General features: G+C 47.7%; 2 protein-coding genes and 1 long non-coding RNA gene across 5 annotated transcripts; 2 read left to right on the top strand and 1 right to left on the bottom strand.

The window, feature by feature from the left end:
- The first annotated feature begins 1,750 nt into the window (after positions 1–1,750).
- ash2l (ash2 like, histone lysine methyltransferase complex subunit) lies at positions 1,751–6,963 on the top strand. 2 transcript variants are annotated; one of them, XM_028418594.1, is made up of 17 exons: positions 1,751–1,831; positions 2,396–2,462; positions 2,552–2,697; positions 2,784–2,872; positions 2,961–3,055; positions 3,136–3,231; positions 3,435–3,530; positions 3,625–3,700; positions 3,849–3,866; positions 4,916–5,015; positions 5,207–5,424; positions 5,492–5,659; positions 5,750–5,943; positions 6,089–6,181; positions 6,255–6,353; positions 6,419–6,478; positions 6,565–6,963. In XM_028418594.1, the coding sequence occupies exons 1-17, from the start codon at positions 1,773–1,775 to the stop codon at positions 6,670–6,672; spliced, it is 1,782 nt and encodes a 593-aa protein (XP_028274395.1). In that variant the 5' UTR covers positions 1,751–1,772; the 3' UTR covers positions 6,673–6,963. The 2 variants fall into 2 exon arrangements, with proteins under 2 accessions (XP_028274395.1, XP_028274396.1); XM_028418595.1 differs by lacking the exon at positions 3,849–3,866.
- Positions 6,964–7,011: 48 nt separating this feature from the next.
- On the bottom strand, positions 7,012–13,008 carry LOC114444174 (G protein-coupled receptor kinase 5-like). 2 transcript variants are annotated; one of them, XM_028418596.1, is made up of 16 exons: positions 12,837–13,008; positions 12,318–12,407; positions 12,124–12,236; positions 11,464–11,541; positions 11,278–11,375; positions 11,108–11,200; positions 10,948–11,011; positions 10,705–10,845; positions 10,311–10,501; positions 10,188–10,225; positions 9,646–9,735; positions 8,852–9,060; positions 8,630–8,761; positions 7,984–8,121; positions 7,764–7,895; positions 7,012–7,688 (listed from the first exon to the last, which is right to left on the bottom strand). In XM_028418596.1, the coding sequence occupies exons 1-16, from the start codon at positions 12,886–12,888 to the stop codon at positions 7,599–7,601; spliced, it is 1,749 nt and encodes a 582-aa protein (XP_028274397.1). In that variant the 5' UTR covers positions 12,889–13,008; the 3' UTR covers positions 7,012–7,598. The 2 variants fall into 2 exon arrangements, with proteins under 2 accessions (XP_028274397.1, XP_028274398.1); XM_028418597.1 differs by lacking the exons at positions 12,124–12,236; positions 12,318–12,407; positions 12,837–13,008 and adding an exon at positions 11,650–11,790.
- Positions 10,957–16,106, top strand: LOC114444177 (uncharacterized). The gene is made up of 7 exons (XR_003671525.1): positions 10,957–11,184; positions 11,454–11,771; positions 11,862–12,798; positions 12,907–13,077; positions 13,351–13,467; positions 14,881–15,072; positions 15,313–16,106. It is a non-coding gene; the product is annotated as an uncharacterized LOC114444177 (long non-coding RNA).
- Positions 16,107–16,514: the final 408 nt, after the last annotated feature.

Here is a 16,514-nt window from a genome sequence, read left to right as displayed (position 1 = left end):
GATATGATTGATAGACAGACAAATGATAGATCAGTTAGCATCACATGTTATTCATGCTGTCTCCAGCAGCTCTCAGACAGGCCTGGACGTCCTCTGTGGAGCTCCCTGCAGCCTGAGAAGCTCTGATGATGCTGCTCCTGCATTTCATGTTTACTGCTCTTATACCTATAAATATTTTTTCCTGTCTGTGTCTTCACACTGAGCTGAACTCGGCTAAACCTGTTAAGTGGATGCAGTTTTATTTTCAAAGGGTCTTCATCATTCACCTCTTCGGGTGGCTGTGGCTCAGCTGGTGGAGCGGTTGTCCACTAACCGTGCGTTTGGTCCAATCCTCTGTCCTGGCCGCAGGCCCGTGTGTCCTTGGGCAAAACACTTAACCCTAAGTTAAGTGTGTGTGCTTGTGTGTGTGAAAAGGGTAAATGTGAAGTAGTGTGAAGCTCTTTGAGTACCTGTAGGTAGAAAAGCGCTGTAAACGTACAGACATTTACCATTCACCTGAACTCTGAGCTACATGTGTGACCAAGAATCGACTGTCCGGTTACTTTTGGTCTCAAACTGTTGTCTTTCTGTGTTGCTGCTCAAATCAAAGCTGAGACTTTAAACTAACTTCCTGCCACAGATGTGTCTCTATTGGAGGAGGAGAAAGCTCCCTGACAAAGGCCTGAGGGCGTTTATGGCAGCACCCAGGAGTGCCTTTAACATTCCCGGGCTGCTTTGTGAGGAGTCTGCCGGCACACTTGCTTTTGTGCTCGACATGTTTTTTTACTGTTTAAACAACGTTTGACTTTCATGGAGAGGACGAGGGGTGGTCTGACGTCAGCACAAAGCTTCTTCTGCCGCTCTTTGCTTTGTGTGGAGCAGTAAATGGAAAGAGTCGCAAAGATCAGGGGACATTAGCACGTCTAAGGAGCGGCCGCTGGATGTGGATGTGAGGACTGAGGACCAGGCTGTAAATCCGCTGTTTGTTTGGTCAACGTCCAATAAAACGAGCAGAAAGGTAGTTTTTTCCCTCCTGCTGTCACTCAGGATGATAAACTCAGAGGTGGATTTTCATTCTTTGGACTCGTCCTCAGACCTGCTGGCAGCTCCGCCCGGCTGAAGCTGCAGACCACACATCCATCATTAGGAAGGAACGCTGAGACACGAACATCCACCATCACACAGCATCATCGTCTCTGGACAGAAGCCAAACCTGCACCTCAGGCCACATGTCCACAAATATGAAACAACGTTTTAAAGATCAACATGTAGTAGAGGATGTGACGACATTTTAAATAATGTCACACTGACATTAACTCACTTGTTTAATAACTGAAGGCTTTTCCTGGACAAACCTTTATTTCTCACAGCAAAGATTCAGCAAAATTCTAATTTTAAAATTCAACTAGGGACAAAGTAAAGAAGTTGAATCAGCTAATGAAACTTTAAGTGCTGTTTCTTCTGTAAATAGGTTGAAAGTTTATTTTATATGACGCTTGTGGTCACAAGATAAATGGGAAATGGAGTGAGATAATGAACAAATACTGACAGATTTATTATTTATAATTATCTATAGATATAGGCCTATATTATAATAACATAATATGTTTAAAGAAAATGTATTTTCCCTCTTTAAAATGACATTTTGTCGTAGAAGCTCTGTGGTCTTGTGTTTGTGTGTTTTTGGACAGTTCTCTTCTGATCCTGTGGCGTCGCTGTTGAGTCGACCCCTCACCGGAAGCTGTAGTCTCGTATCTTCTCGCGCTGTTTCTTTGTTTTCATTGATTTGAAACATGGCGTCTGAGGTAGAGGCGGGCAGTGCTGCGGCAACAGAACCGGAGCCCGGAGACGGGTAGGACTGCCTCATGTCACATATTTCTGACCGTTATGGACACCTAGAATATAAAACTGTTTACCTATGGGCTGATAATGTACATTAACCGTGTATTTTATTTCATAAACGCTGTTAGCTAGCTCGGTTAGCTAACAATTGTTAGCTCTATCATCATAACGTTTCTGCTTAGCTCGTCTTTTGTGAGTGAAGACAGCTGAGCGTCAACATACCCGACGGTTTAGGACCGTTTAATCTGAAACCTATATAGTTTGATTATCATTATTGTAAATCTTGGATGTGTTGTTAAGTTCTTCACGCACTAGGCTTCATTTGAATAATGTCAAATTTAGCTAACGATGCATTTTTGATAGAAACAAACAGTAACAGGGAAGCAGGTGTGCACATACCTGCTTAGACTCTTTCTAAGGCAGACTGGCTGAGACAGGAGGTCCTCTCTTTGCATGGAAATACATTTTCCTGCTATTAATCGGCTGCTCATGCTCTAATGTGAATCCACATTTATTTAGTTTATCATTTTGTACAGTATTTATGCACTCAGCTGATCTTTCCTTTGACCTGTAGAGATGCTGCATTTGGGGAGCTGCCCACCAGCATGGATACTGAATCATCAAACGGCAAAGAGGGAATGGTATCAGTGTTTTATTATTATTTGTGTTTAACTTTGTCCTATATATATAATGTTGTAGCTGAACTGTCTTTGTGCTGTCGTTGTCCCAGGAGACGGCTGGAGAAGGCTCAGAGGCGGCGGATGCTCTCACTGGCTCTGGAGATGAGGAGAGCGGGAGGCAGCTGGGGGAGGTGGAGCTGCAGTGCGCCCTGTGTATGAAGTGGTTCACCGCAGACACGTTTGGCATCGACACTGCGTATGTATACTTGACATTAAGTTTATTATACAGCAGATAATCAGCAGCTGAGTCTGATGGTGTTTGTGTATCCTTCTCCTCTGCAGGACCTGTCTTCCCTTCATGACCAACTATGTGTTTCACTGCAACGTGTGCCATCACAGCGGCAACACCTATTTCCTCAGGAAACAAGCAAGTAGGTGATCTGTGTGCCGTCACCTCCAAATAATAATAATAATGTACGTTTACCTCTGCACAATCTGATGTAGGAGTCTGTGTTTCAGACCTGAAGGAGATGTGTCTCACTGCCCTGGCGAACCTCACATGGCGGTCCAGGACACAAGATGAGCACCCAAAGACCATGTTCTCCAAAGACAAGGTGAGGCTGATGTTCTGCTTTGTTGGTAAACATTTGTTGGATTCAGCTTTTCTGTCACTTCATATATGTCTGTCTCGTAGGATATCATCCCTTTCATCGACAAGTACTGGGAGTGCATGACGACCCGTCAGAGACCAGGGAAGCTCACCTGGCCCAACAACATAGTGAAGACGATGGTAATTAGACCATGATGGTTTAAATTCCAGTCCAATCACCGGTTTGGATGAGATATGTTCATTCTGGATTTGGTTTGATTTTCAGGGCAATATGTAAATCACACATGATGCATTCAGGGACCATCAGAAAGTCAAAACATCAGGCAGTTATTTATATATGCAGCTATTTTAGAGGGTAAGTCCTATCTTTACTTATTTTCCAGAGCAAAGAGCGTGACGTGTTCCTGGTTAAGGAACACCCGGACCCTGGCAGCAAAGACCTTGAAGAGGAGTACCCTAAATTTGGCCTCCTGGATCAGGTGCTGACCCCTCAGCTGTGTCAGAGCACACCGGAGGAGCTATATTGTAAACGTATGAAATCTAACTGCAGTCGCTGCTCCTTGTGTTCTGTAGGACCTGGGAACCATCGGACCATCATACGACACACAGAAACAGACCACTGCTGCTCCCACTACCGGCGGGCTTAATGGTAGGGAAACTCACACTGTGAATACACACTGTGATTAACCCTTAAAGGTTTGGTGTGAAAGCAGCCTTACATGAGTGTAACCCCCCCGACTGTGAGTCAGACGGTGTGAAATGTGATGACCATAGTGACCGTGTGCATTGTGTTCCAGGTGGATCTTCTTTCTCAGGTGAATATTGTGGTCTTTTGCCCTCTGGAGCTGATCCGTGTGTTTTCGTGTCTTGTAATAACTTTTGGATCGAAGTTGGCCCTGAGGTTCCAATTCTCAAACTGAATCTCATCCTCAGAAAACATCTTGAGGGCAACTTCATCCGTGTCCAGTTGTAACCTCCCTGTCTGCTCTCTGCATCTGTTTGGTCCCCCCCCCCTCCCTTTGGTGAACATACTGTACCCTCCTCGTGTCTGGCTTGCTGTTAATGGACTCTGATATCTCCCAGCTGAAATGACACTCTGCCCTCCGTAGTGCAGCTAATGTGAGAGTAAAGTGCCATTTTGATTTGCTATTGGCTTTCACCCAATGCTAATTAGCCTCGTCGTCTTTCCTCTTCAATTTAAATTTACACTTATTAGAGCCAAATAAAAGTCATCTTAGCATCATCGGCTAAAAACAAGTACGTGTTGTATTTAGGACTCTGCATGTCAAAGGGGCCAAGAAAAAATAATATGAAGCCTCAAACTAAATTTATGAGAAAGAAGCCCATGTAGTTACAAAGTTTTGAAGTATTCTGATTACTTCATGGCTTTGATCTCATTTTTTCTTCAGAATATTCCTCCCTCCCCTCTGAGGTTTAGCTTGAGTCGGTGAAGAGGCACTCTGAGAGGCTGATGGTGTTTGGAAAATGCCATGCGAACTAATTTCTGCCTTTTTTGTGCCTGCTGTCTCCCTGTGCGCACCAGACGCCCTGTAATCTGCTTTCACTGTGTGTGTGTGTGTGTGTGTGTGTGTGTTAGTCAGTGTTTCTTATCCTGTTATCAGGAACACCTAGCTAAAGTTAATACAGTCGATATTCTGGTCCATCTTTAATGATGTAACTGAGGTGGACAAAATATTCATAACTCTACAAACTCTCCAGAACGAGCCTTCATGAATGGAGTATGACTGCAGGACTGTTTGGATTAACTGCACTGTTGTATATTTCCTTTGCCTCTGACTGCCTGTGTGTGAGTTTGAGTGGCTGATTTTCAGTCATACGACCTGTGTTGTTTTGTTTTTTAAAGGTGCTTTGGCTCCGGGTCCCGGCAAAGGAAGAGGGGCCAAACGTAAACAGCAGCAGCAACAAGAGGGGACAGCGGCTGGAGCCACAAAGAGGACACGAAGGTACAAAGAGCCAATCCTAAACGACAGCTTTTAGTGGACAAAAACAGACTTTAGTGGTACTTGAACGCACCATTGGTGACCTGAAAAATCCTGATATTTCCTCATGTCTCGGGTGAAAATCCTCCAAGATGTTTGTGTTTGCACTACAAGTGTCTGTAAGGTCTGACTCCTCTCCTCCTCCACCCTGGCAGTGACCCTCTGTTCTCCGCCCAGCGCCTGCCTCCTCACGGCTACCCTCTGGAGCATCCATTCAATAAAGACGGGTACCGCTACATCCTGGCAGAACCGGACCCCCACGCTCCAGACCCAGAGAAGCTCGAGCTGGACTGCTGGGCTGGCAAACCCATACCTGGTGACCTGTACAGGGCCTGCCTGTATGAGCGGGTGCTGCTGGCCTTACATGACAGAGGTACACAGAGCAAGAGACACTGGATCACTTCATATCTAACATGTGTTTAAAGCTGTTCATGTTGCAGCGCCGCAGCTGAAGATCTCTGACGACCGGCTGACCGTGACTGGGGAGAAGGGGTACTCCATGGTCCGAGCCTCCCACGGCGTGCGGAAAGGTGCCTGGTACTTTGAGGTCTCTGTTGATGACATGCCTCCAGAGACAGCAGCCAGGCTGGGCTGGTCTCAGCCGCTCGGTCAGTCCCGCTTCATGCAAAGCCTTTGTATCACATGTCGATGGCCAGAGCGCAGACATTCACATGTTTCCTCTGTTTCTGGTGTCTTAGGTAACCTGCAGGCACCTCTGGGTTACGATAAATTCAGCTACTCGTGGCGCAGTAAGAAGGGCACGCGCTTCCACCAGTCCATAGGGAAGCATTATTCTTCCAGCTACGGGCAAGGAGACACGCTGGGCTTCTTCATCGAGCTGCCTGACGAGACGGAGACGGCCAAAGGTCTGCCGGATACGTACAAAGACAAGGTAAGGCCTGATGAGAGGGAGTCTTGGAGACAGACAAACTCATGTAAAGCTGTACTTATTGGGGATTATAAGCAGATTAGCAGAATCATCTGATGACACTGGGAAAAGAACACGCTGACTGAGAATTTGGTTTTCTCTTTTTTAGGCTCTAATTAAGTTCAAAAGCTACCTGTACTTTGAGGAGAAGGATTATGTGGACAAAGCAGAGAAGAGTCTGAAGGCGATGAGCCCCAGCAGGGTGAGTGCACCTTTTCAAAATAAACTCCAGTCAGAACATCTGCTGCTTTGAACTCATGACGCCTGTGTTTCAGATGATTTTCTATAAAAACGGAGTGAACCAAGGTGTCGCCTATGAAAACCTGTTTGAAGGCCTCTACTTCCCGGCCATCTCACTGTATAAGAGCTGCACTGTGAGTACAGCAGCCGTGTTAGCGCTTTGTTTCTCCACATACTGTCTAACCTCAGCTTTCTTCAGGTGTCTGTGAACTTCGGCCCACATTTCAAACACCCTCCGAAGGATGTCAAGTTTCAGCCGGTGAGTTTCTCCTGACACATTCTCACACTGCTTGGTTCTCTGTTGTCTCATATAGATATATATGTTTTTGTTGTGTTTCCCCTCAGATGAGTGACATGGGCTGGGGGGCCGTCATCGAGCACACGCTGGCCGACATGTTGTACCACGTGGAGACTGACGTGGACGGACGGCGCAGCCCACCGTGGGAGGGATGAACCGAGTACTGAGACCCAAACATTGATCCACCTGCAGATAGGCAACTCAAAGCAACACGTGGAAAAAACATAAAACAAGCTAATAAGCGATGCTAGCATGCCATCAGACGCCATTCCATGCCGAACATGTGACGGCTAAAGCTGAGTTTGGTGCTGCTTCACGGTGTCGACCTGGTGCAGGATGGACTCTACAGTGCTCTGTCTGTTTGCTCACTTTATTTGTTGGATGGCGTGTGCCAGTAATTTACTGTTTTATACTCTGGGTTAAATAAAAAAAAATGTTACATTGAACTGAATCTGGATTTTTAAAAAAAATCAAATATTTAAATTGATCATTAGAAGCACGAGTGAGTCAGCTCAGACACAGTTTCAGTTTCCCCCTTAAAATGGTCACAGAAAGGGAACTGATCAATACACACCCCTAACTGCATTTTTGCTGTAAAGATGCTGCCTCTGGTGGACACTTGAGGAACTGCAGTTTTAAGCACTTCATCAGCTGCTCCGTCAGGTAACAGCTCTGCTGTTGATGTGACATTTGGTCAGTGTGATATGAGTCATCAATATTTTTTATTGTTTTCTAGAATACACAAAACTTTAAAATTCCATTTGAAAAAAAACTACAAATGTGTGTTGTGGGTCTGGAGATTGACGAGTGCCCCTGGTGGTTTACTGGCGCCTGCACAGGATTGTTAAAGCTTGCAGTAGTGAATTATCCAGAAAGCTGTGCTGAGGATTCAGTGCATTAAAATGATCTTTAATTCAAGGCTCACCTGTTTTAAAACAACTGGTGGGATTTAAGTGATGATTTGTATCAAAATTCAGGTATTTACAGAAAAAAGCTGCTTCGCTTCAGTTCTCAGTGACAGCAGAGGGCGTGGAGACCTGTGACGCTGCCGCTCTGAGGCGTCTCTGTGCCGCAGCCGCCCTCACAGGGACGTATAGGTGATGTCGGGTTTGGTGTAGTCTTCATTGGACACCAGGTTCTGCCTGCTTTCATCTGAGTGGTCTGGATGATGCTGTCGGAGGAGACACATGATCAGGTTAGACGTCGGGACACACACACACACACACACTGCAGGCTGCGTCCTTACATGTCTGCGGAAGATCCGGCGCAGCAGGCCACGTTTGGGGCTGTCAGGGGACTGAGACCAGATCAGGTCCTGGGAACGAGACCCATCAGAGCTAAAAACGTTCAGCTCCTTGAAGCATCCCGTCTCTATTATCTGCAGGAAACGGAGAGAGACGGTGAGGACTCATCATGTCTGCTGAGATGCTGCAGCCTGACAGGGAGGCCGGGGGGGGGGGACTCGCCTCGTTCTGCCAGCTGATCGGGACACTTCCTGTGTTGAACTTGGAGTAGAACTCGCTGTCCGTCTGGTCCAGGGTGACCCCCTTCACTGTGGAGAACTCCTCAATGTCCTGCACGTCGCTACAGTACACCAGTCTGGGCTGCAGGAGGAGAAGAGACGAGCGGCCTGAGGTGAGTTCAAACCACATCAAACCCTCACAGGTAAACACAAAGGGTTAACAGACGTGATCTGTCCCAACTATGGTCTTCAAATTCTGCTCTTTTCACCAGATTAAGATTAAAAATGGAGACGTTAAAGTTCGCTTATAGAACTTTTCCTGATGACACAGTGACCTTTGACCTTTGACAACAAATATTGATCAGTTATAAAATTTAAATCAATCGATCATTTACATATTTTGAATATTTAATGTTCAAAATACAGGACAGGCCACAGCTGCTGCTGCATGTGTCACTTCCCAGTATGACCTCATGGTGGCAGTGTTGTCTCAGTGAATGAAGACGGTGAGGCGCGTCTGTTTTCAAGGACTGATTTTCAGACAGAATCCAGACCTGTCCCACACCAGGCAGGGGTTCTCCTCGTTGTGTGCCAGCAGATTTGTGTCTTTCTGCACCTTTCTGATGTAAAGTTGTGTAAATACTACTTGCATCAGGTTTGAATGGAGCCTCGACCAGGCCGGCCTCCAGCATCCTGAAGTTGATGGGTTTGAAGAAGGGGTGAGCCTGCACTGCTCTGCCTCCTGAGCTGCCCAGTCTCTGTTGGGGGTCCTTGGTCAGCAGCTGCAGTGAACAGAAGTGTGTTATTAACCTGAGTGATGATGGAGGAGGAGGAAGAGGAGGAGGAGGAGGAGGAAGAGGAGGAGGACTGACCGAGCGGCAGATGTCTCTGGCCTCTGAGCTGAACTTGTTGTTGTACTCCTCCTGTGCCATCTGAATCCTGCTCTCCATCTCGGGCGGTCTCGGGTGCTCTGCTCGCGCCCTGAACGGCGGCCGCCCCGCCGTCATTTCGTAGATCAGACAGCCGAGGCCCCACCAGTCCACGCTCAGCCCGTGACGCTCGTTTCTGATCACCTCTGGAGCTGAGACAGGACGCACAGATCAATAAAGGCCTGGAGGTTCAGTGCCCAGAGGATGGATCCTGATGGAATTCTGACATGAAGTTAGACCCAAAGATGGCGCTAAGCCTCACACACTGTAGCTGCGTGCAAGTTTTGAAGCCAAATTGTAGAATTTACTAATGCAAGTCTGATTGCTGCAGCTGAAGCGTTGCTCTGAACAGCACAGCTGTGTTCTAGTCTCCCCCTCTCAGGGCGGTTTCCATGTGCTGACACGTCCTTCTACCCTCTGAACCAAACCAGGAGTGTGATCTCATTATGTGGGGAGAGGTGCCGGGTACTGAGCAGCAGCTGAATGGAATGATGCAGGTCAAAGTTGAACTTAACTTCAAATCATTCTTATGTGTGGTTTATACAATAATATATTTAATATTTGATCACTTAATGTTATTGTTTATTTATTTTTGGCATGATCGGTCCAGCATACTTTTAACCCAGGCATTGATCAGCTTTAAATGCAGATTCAAATCCTGGACTTTCAGGTGTAGTCGTGGGTCATCTGGAGGCCTTAAAAGTCCTATAACTTCTAAGCGGCAGCAGGAAACGTACCCATGTATCCCAGCGTGCCCACCCGGCCTCGCACCAGGCCGCCCTCAGACATCCTCACAGCCAAACCCAGGTCAGAGATGCGGATGTGTCCTGGGGCGAACAACAACAACACAAATAACAAACGGGTTTCATGGTTGACATTTTTCTGCTGTTGTGACGCACTTTCACTTTTGTCCTGACAGCTTCCTCTTCCCTCGTCACGCTGTGACAGATTGATCTGCTACAATCTGCGCGCTACAGTCACAGCGTTCTCAGGAATGAAGGAACAGGTGTGGGTTTCTTAAAATAGCCGACACACCTCAGGTTCCCTCAGGCACTCGCTTCCTCCAACGGCCCTTTTGTTTGCAGCCCTGTCAAAATACCATCACTGCTGTTTCCTGCTCTGTTACAGGTGCATGCTTCTGAGGAATGAACCTGATTGGCTGCGTGAGTGCTTGGCAGGACTCTTATCTGGATTTCAGATCTAAAAATAAAGCAGCCTGGAATCTGATCCTATTTTAAGACATCAGCAGCTATTTACTGCTTGGTGTGGCTCTACGTACCGTAGTCATCCAGCAGAATGTTCTCTGGTTTCAGATCCCTGGAACAGCAAAGACAGGGTTTAGTAGAACATCACCTCCTCCTGCTCCTACAGACCTGCACCCACATGGAGGTCCCAGTCTCACCTGTACACTATGGACTTCTGGTGGAGGTGCATCAACCCGCAGCAGACCTCTGCGGCATACAGAATCACTCTGTCACTGTCCAGGCCGGGCACACCGATGCTGTAGATGTGAAATCTCAAGTCCCCGCCGCTCATCATGGTCAGAACCATGCAGAGGGCGTGCTTGGTCTCATAAGCGTACGCCAGGTTCACCTGAGGAGCAGAGAAACCGTCATGTCGGAGTTGAAAACGGGTTTTTCTCAGCATCTCGAGCCTGGCGTCAGAAAGTTTAAATTCATCTTAAAGAAGAAGCATGTGTCGGGCATCAGGTAGTCAAACAGGAGTGCATTGATAGGGACTACTTTCAGTGGCGGATGGATCCACTTTTGGTGCAGCAGCTGGATGAATGGTCTCACCACAAAGCGGCTGTCCAGGTCTTCAAGGATCTCTTTCTCGTTCAGAGCCATGGACTCTCCTCGCCTCTTCTTCACGTGAGTTTTCTCCAGCTTCTTGCAGGCGTACATCATCCCTGTGGCTCGCACCTGACATGCCCACACCTGGAGACGTAACACAAACAGGAAGTGAGCTGACAACAAGCCGGGCGGTCCCTCTGCAAGAGGATCTGTGTGTGTGTGTGTGTGTGTGTGTGTGTGTCTGACCTCTCCAAAGCCGCCTTTGCCCAACAGTCTGTACTGTCTGAAGGTGTGTTTGGTGATTGGTTGCCTTCAAGACAAAAACAGGAAGTGTTTAAAGGCGGTTATCGACACCGACTGGCTCCAACCCAACACACCGCCTCGTGTCCTCCTTCAGTGCACTGACCTCTCCACCATCTTCCACTGCAGGAAGCGGTCAAAGAACATGCTGTCCTGGTACTGCAGGAAGGCGTCCCCGCTCAGGTAGATGTGTAGGTCTCTGAACCAGGAGACACATGAGATTATTAACCCTCAACACACACACACACACAGTCAGTCAGCAGAGGATGGACTCACTCCCTGCAGCGGTAAAAGACGTCGCCGCTGGGATCCAGCTTCAGACTCTGGCTGCAGTGTTTCTCGTGCTTCTTCAGGAAGGACACACACTGACTGGACTGAGGGGACACGGAGAGATAACGTCTGTCAGAGAACGTCAGTGTTTTTGTCAACATGTGTCTGTCTTTGTCTCTCAGGTTGTCAGACCTGCCCCGTGAGGAATGTCTGGATGATACTGAGTCCAGAGCTTTTCCTCTCCTCGTCCAACTGCGTCTCAAAGGTGTCCTGAAGGAGGCACAGAGGTCAGGTCAGAAACCAGAGACATCATCGGTTCACTAATCAGCGGAGGACATCTGAAAACTGAGCTGCTGAGAACAAACCGCGACGCACAACCTGAATCATTCTGCTGCCATGTTTTTAAACATGTCGCCGCTCACTGATACAAGTGATGTGTGTCTGGACAGCTGATAAACTGGAAGTGGACTAAGACCAAGAGGACGACAGACCACCACTGAGTGAGTATGTCTGTCTCTGTGGTCGGTTAGCTACAGGCTAATGTTGTGTGTTCAGCCATATTTGTTTACTGTGTGCATGTGTTTTCTTAGCTGTGTGCCCCCTGGTGGTCATGTGCAGCTCTCTGAGGAGCTGGACAGCGAACAGACACACACTTTAACTGTGGCACTTTGTTCCTCCATCCTCTTTTGGTGGATCAACTCGTATTTCCAGCCAAGGCAGGCCAATAAAATCCAACATTTCCTCCTACTTTTTCTCACCGTTTCAGAGATGCTGTGGACTGTGTGAAGGCTGACTCATGTTGTGTTACAGGTTGTGTAACTGAAACTCATCATAAAGAGGTGAAAGGCATACCAGAGCTTTCTGCAGGGCCAGGCAGCTGTGCAGCTCAGGCCGACTCCGACAGAAGAGCTCGAAGAGATTCCTCCCGATGGGCTGCTTCACACACAGGCTGAAGTAATCCCGCTCTGACGGAGACACACAAAAACCTGGCATCAAGTCACACACAACAACAACAACAACAACACAGCATGTGTGTGTCCACACACCTATGTTCATGGCCAGCTCCATGCACTGGCTGATGTGAGGGAAGCGCAGCATCTCCTTCCACTTCCAGCTGCGGCCTTTGATGCCTCCACCTGCAGAGGAGTGACACACACACTCTGTCACAACTGTCAACAGCGTGTCACACACACACACACACACAGACACACACACACATCCCTGCCTGGCCCGTTCTGTCTCAGACAATAGCATGCTGCACTACAGTGAATGAGCTATTAATAGCTCCAGGAACAGGTGAGCAGAGCCTGTGCGACCGCATTGCTCTGCAGCTTTCAGACTTGGAGCTGCCACTCAAACTCTGCCCGAGTCTCTGTTTGTGTACTCGCTGACATGTGTGTTGTTTTCAGGGACACATACATTATTAAATGGTGAAAAGGTGCATTTCTGCCTCCCAGAGGATGAACCGGCCTCTGATCAGAGCCCCACAGCGGACATCAGCCCGCCACCCTGCAGCGTCTGTCAGAGGTCAGGTCAGAAACAGGAAAGATGTCTGCAGCTCTTACCTTCTCTGGCTCTGATCAGAGCGCTGTTCGCCACGATGCTTTCGATCTCCATCCGTGTCCCCGTTTAAAGGCTGTCTGGACCTGCAGGACGTCCGGCCGTCATGAAGGCCGAGCAGCAGCAGTGGGAGCTGTGCAGTCTGACCTGCGACTCACGGATGAATGGAGCCTCGGCTCTTATTGCACAACAGCAAACTTCAGGACACGCCCCCATCAGGAGGGGGCGGGACAAACACCTGTTCAGGTAAGACTGGGATTTACTGTAATTGCACTTTATTTTATGAACTCACATCATGAATAATGAGACATTAACACACTTTTAATCAGGTCTAAACCAGTTTCTGTCACCACATCCTGTCTGGATGCTTTAATGCTACTTGTTGTGTGTGTGTGTGTGTGTGTGTGTGTGTGTGCGCTGAAGGTCAGAGGCCACGATGACCGTCTTCACTGTTTGATGTTGAAAGTGACGAAGAGTCATTTATAGATGCTCTTTGCTTTTTATGTGTTTGTGTCACAGAGGAGCTCCATCAGTCTGCTCTAACAGAGGGGGAATCCTGCCACCTGATGGACAGAGGATGTCACTGCAGCCTGCTCGCTGTGTGCGTGCAGACACACTGCATCTGTACCCAGTGCTGTAAGTAACACAACACACACACACAAACGGTCAGAGTTTCTCACCCACACTGGGACTGTGTAGGTGTGTCTGGTCTGAGATAATCTGATGACAGTTCTGTTAGTTTGGGACAGATTAAACATTGGACGACACATGACACAAGAGGTTGTGTCGAAATTGTTAAATTAGGAGGAGGGGGGGGGGGGGGGGGGGGGGTCACTGACAGAGAGTGAGAGTGAGCCTGAGGCTCTGGAAAATCACCCAAATGTGATCAGTAACAGCTCCACAGCTGTGAGGACACACTGAGCGTCCTCTGTGAGGGACGGTCAGAGTCTCAGCAGACATTCATTTATTCCGTCTGTGTTCTGACTCCACAGAGAGGCTGCTGCTGTTTCAGCACAGGTCTCATCAACAAACTGTGAAGTACGTTAAGACATTTCACAGCTTTCTGTCAAAAGCTGCTTCAAATATTTCAGTCTGGTCAGAGTCCGTTTCACAAGTGTCTGCAGGACGTGTCATCATGGAGCTCATGATGAAATGTTTCATTTGGACCACGGCCACGAGTAAACGGAGACGTCCTCAGAGATGTGAGGGGGAAAATCCAACAATGACTATGGAGCTGTGTGATTAATAGTTGGAGAATTTTATTTTATGGTTTCAGACTGAACACACACACACAGTCTGTCGCTCTCTGTAACAAAACAGGCTGCAAACAGTGTTTCTAGAGGGACCCCAAAATCTGACGGACCAGCCTGAGCTCATTATAATAAGAAAACACAGTCAGTGCTGCATTCAGGATGTTTAACGTTTAATCTAAAAGATGTACATTTTCATCATTACTGAGGACAACAAGTGTGTCCGTCACTTTTTGGAGTCCCCTGGAAACACCGTCATTGGATAAGGATGTTTCTAATTTACAAATAAAACAACATATTAGTACATTTTCAATCATTTTTTTAGTCCAGAAATGTGGAAAACTTAAACATTATAAAATACATTTTCACGTGTTTGTGGCTGCATGTGACTCACAGCTGTGTTCAGTCTTGAAGGCGTTAAAGGACAAAGTGCAAACGCGTGATTTAATTTTATTTTAGGAAGCTGGAGGTCTTCTGATGAAAACTTCCTCTTTATGAAATGACACCATCAACATTTAGGAAGGAAATGTGGGTTCAGCCCAGTCGAGCCTTTAGAAGATTTCACAGAGCAGTCAGATGAGGGGGCGTGGAGCGTGGCCTTATGTCCCAGCGCTGCGTATGAAGCGGTCATGTGTACGCTCAGTAAGACTGAACCTCTTCATCGCCAGAAATTCACCGTGAATCCATGAATAAAGATCTGTGCGGCCTTAGATATCATGGTGGTTATGGTCTGTGATGTTCCGTTTCCTCCACCATTCACACGCTTCCCTCACAGAGGCTTTCACTTTGTTTTAACCAGCAGGATCAGACCGCGGCCTGAACGCCATCAACCATCACACGGCGTGCTGCACCAGCGCTGCCCGGAGGACACCGCCCGCAGACTCACAGACTCACAGACTGAAGGAGCCCAGATAGCTCACTCATAAACGTATAAAGAAACAACTGGATCGCCCCCTGGTGGCCGACTGGTCATAAACCCCGCCTCCTCCAGGTAAGTGGATGGTGGCCACTAAAAACAGTGTTTGCTGTTACTCGTTATATTGTATGAATGCAGTGCTGGACTGATGAGAGGTCAGACTCTGCATGGAGATCAAGGTGCAGCGCTGCGTTTTTATAATGTGTCTCAATCATGATTCCAGTGCGCTAGCTCAGATAGCTACGTCTGCTAACATTAACATTGATGCCCTCAGCCTGCCTCATAACACACAGACCGGTTCTGGGTACATTTCAGCTTGAGCTGGCTCAAAGCAGACCTGCCGCTCCTCCGGGTTCAGAGGATCCTGCTGAGCTTGGCTCCAGATAGAGACGCCCCCACTCCTCCCTTCACGGGAGCAGGCCCACACTCACCCCTGCTGGGGGAGACATTGTTTCAGAGGTTTACCGTGCTCACATGGAAGGAGGAGACCCCTCAAGGCCGAGCCAGGAGGTGCTGAGGATGCACCAGGAGGAGGTGTGTATTGTACTCTCATGATCCGGACGGACTGAGGATGGATAGATGGATGAAATGAGACCGAGCTCCGACCCCTCGGAGGACCACAGCATTGTTTAGTTCGAAGCAGCAGCACCATTAAGCTTTATTGTCGTGTAAAAGCCAGAAATGAGAAGTTCTTTATCTCAGCCTTGACCGCGACTCCTAGAAGTGTCCGTGTGTTTCCTTGTGCCGACGCTATCACAACATCCTGACTGTTATTTTCCACTGAAGGAACATTTGCTCATTAAAATGCGCGCTGACCTTGAAAAACCGCCACACACCTTCATCTTATCGGAAGTTTATTTCCTCTGTTGGATGATTAAATGTAACTTTGACTGATGCACCAAGGACGGGGAGGCCTGGCCACCGGGCCTCTGACCCCCTGCGCCCCCCTCCTCAAATCTAACACAAAAAGAGTTAGTCAGCGAGAAATTGATGATTAACCTTAACTCATTGATCATTCATTCAATTCAATTCAATTCAGTTTTATTTATTTATAGCGCATTTTACAATCAGAAATTGTCCCAAAGTGTTTCACAGAGACCCAGAGCGTGAGACCCAGAACCTGGACCCCCTTAAGAGCACTGTGGCAAGGAAAAACTCCCTTTAAGAGGAAGAAACCTTGAGCAGGACCCGTCTCTTAAGGAAGAACCTTCCTGCTGCCAGTCGGCCGGGTGGAGGAGGAGAAGAAGAGGGAGACAGGACAGAGAGGATGAAGGAGAGAGAGAGAGAGAGAGAGAGGAGCAAACATGACAGCAAGATGAAACTGATTATATTGTAATGATATCTATGTATATTGTCAGTCCATAAGTAGTAATAGTAATTTGATAGTAATCAAAGCAAAGATGAGCAGCAGGGGCTGATGAAGTCAATGAGCACAGGAGAGATCAGGGGCCGGACTTCAGGTGAGTATGCAGGTCTGAGACCTGCAAAGAGAGAGAGAGAACGAGCAAGGCACAAAA

The sequence above is a fragment of the Parambassis ranga genome, chromosome 12 (assembly GCF_900634625.1).
Source record: "Parambassis ranga chromosome 12, fParRan2.1, whole genome shotgun sequence".
Classification (NCBI taxonomy): Eukaryota; Metazoa; Chordata; class Actinopteri; family Ambassidae; genus Parambassis; species Parambassis ranga.
This window is presented reverse-complemented; position numbering and strand designations above follow the sequence as displayed.

What these genes read in the sequence shown, in the direction of transcription:
- ash2l (XM_028418594.1), top strand. Translation starts at nt 1,773, where the DNA reads ATGGCGTCTGAGGTAGAGGCGGGCAGTGCTGCGGCAACAGAACCGGAG. An exon ending in CCATGTTCTCCAAAGACAAG is followed by an intron (nt 3,056 to 3,135) that starts GTGAGGCTGATG and finishes TCTGTCTCGTAG; the next exon opens with GATATCATCCCTTTCATCGA. An exon ending in CGGATACGTACAAAGACAAG is followed by an intron (nt 5,944 to 6,088) that starts GTAAGGCCTGAT and finishes TCTCTTTTTTAG; the next exon opens with GCTCTAATTAAGTTCAAAAG.
- LOC114444174 (XM_028418596.1), bottom strand. Translation starts at nt 12,888, where the DNA reads ATGGAGATCGAAAGCATCGTGGCGAACAGCGCTCTGATCAGAGCCAGA. An exon ending in GGAGCTGGCCATGAACATAG is followed by an intron (nt 12,237 to 12,317) that starts GTGTGTGGACAC and finishes TGTCTCCGTCAG; the next exon opens with AGCGGGATTACTTCAGCCTG. An exon ending in AGGCTCCATTCAAACCTGAT is followed by an intron (nt 8,122 to 8,629) that starts GCAAGTAGTATT and finishes CTCCTCCTGCAG; the next exon opens with CCCAGACTGGTGTACTGTAG.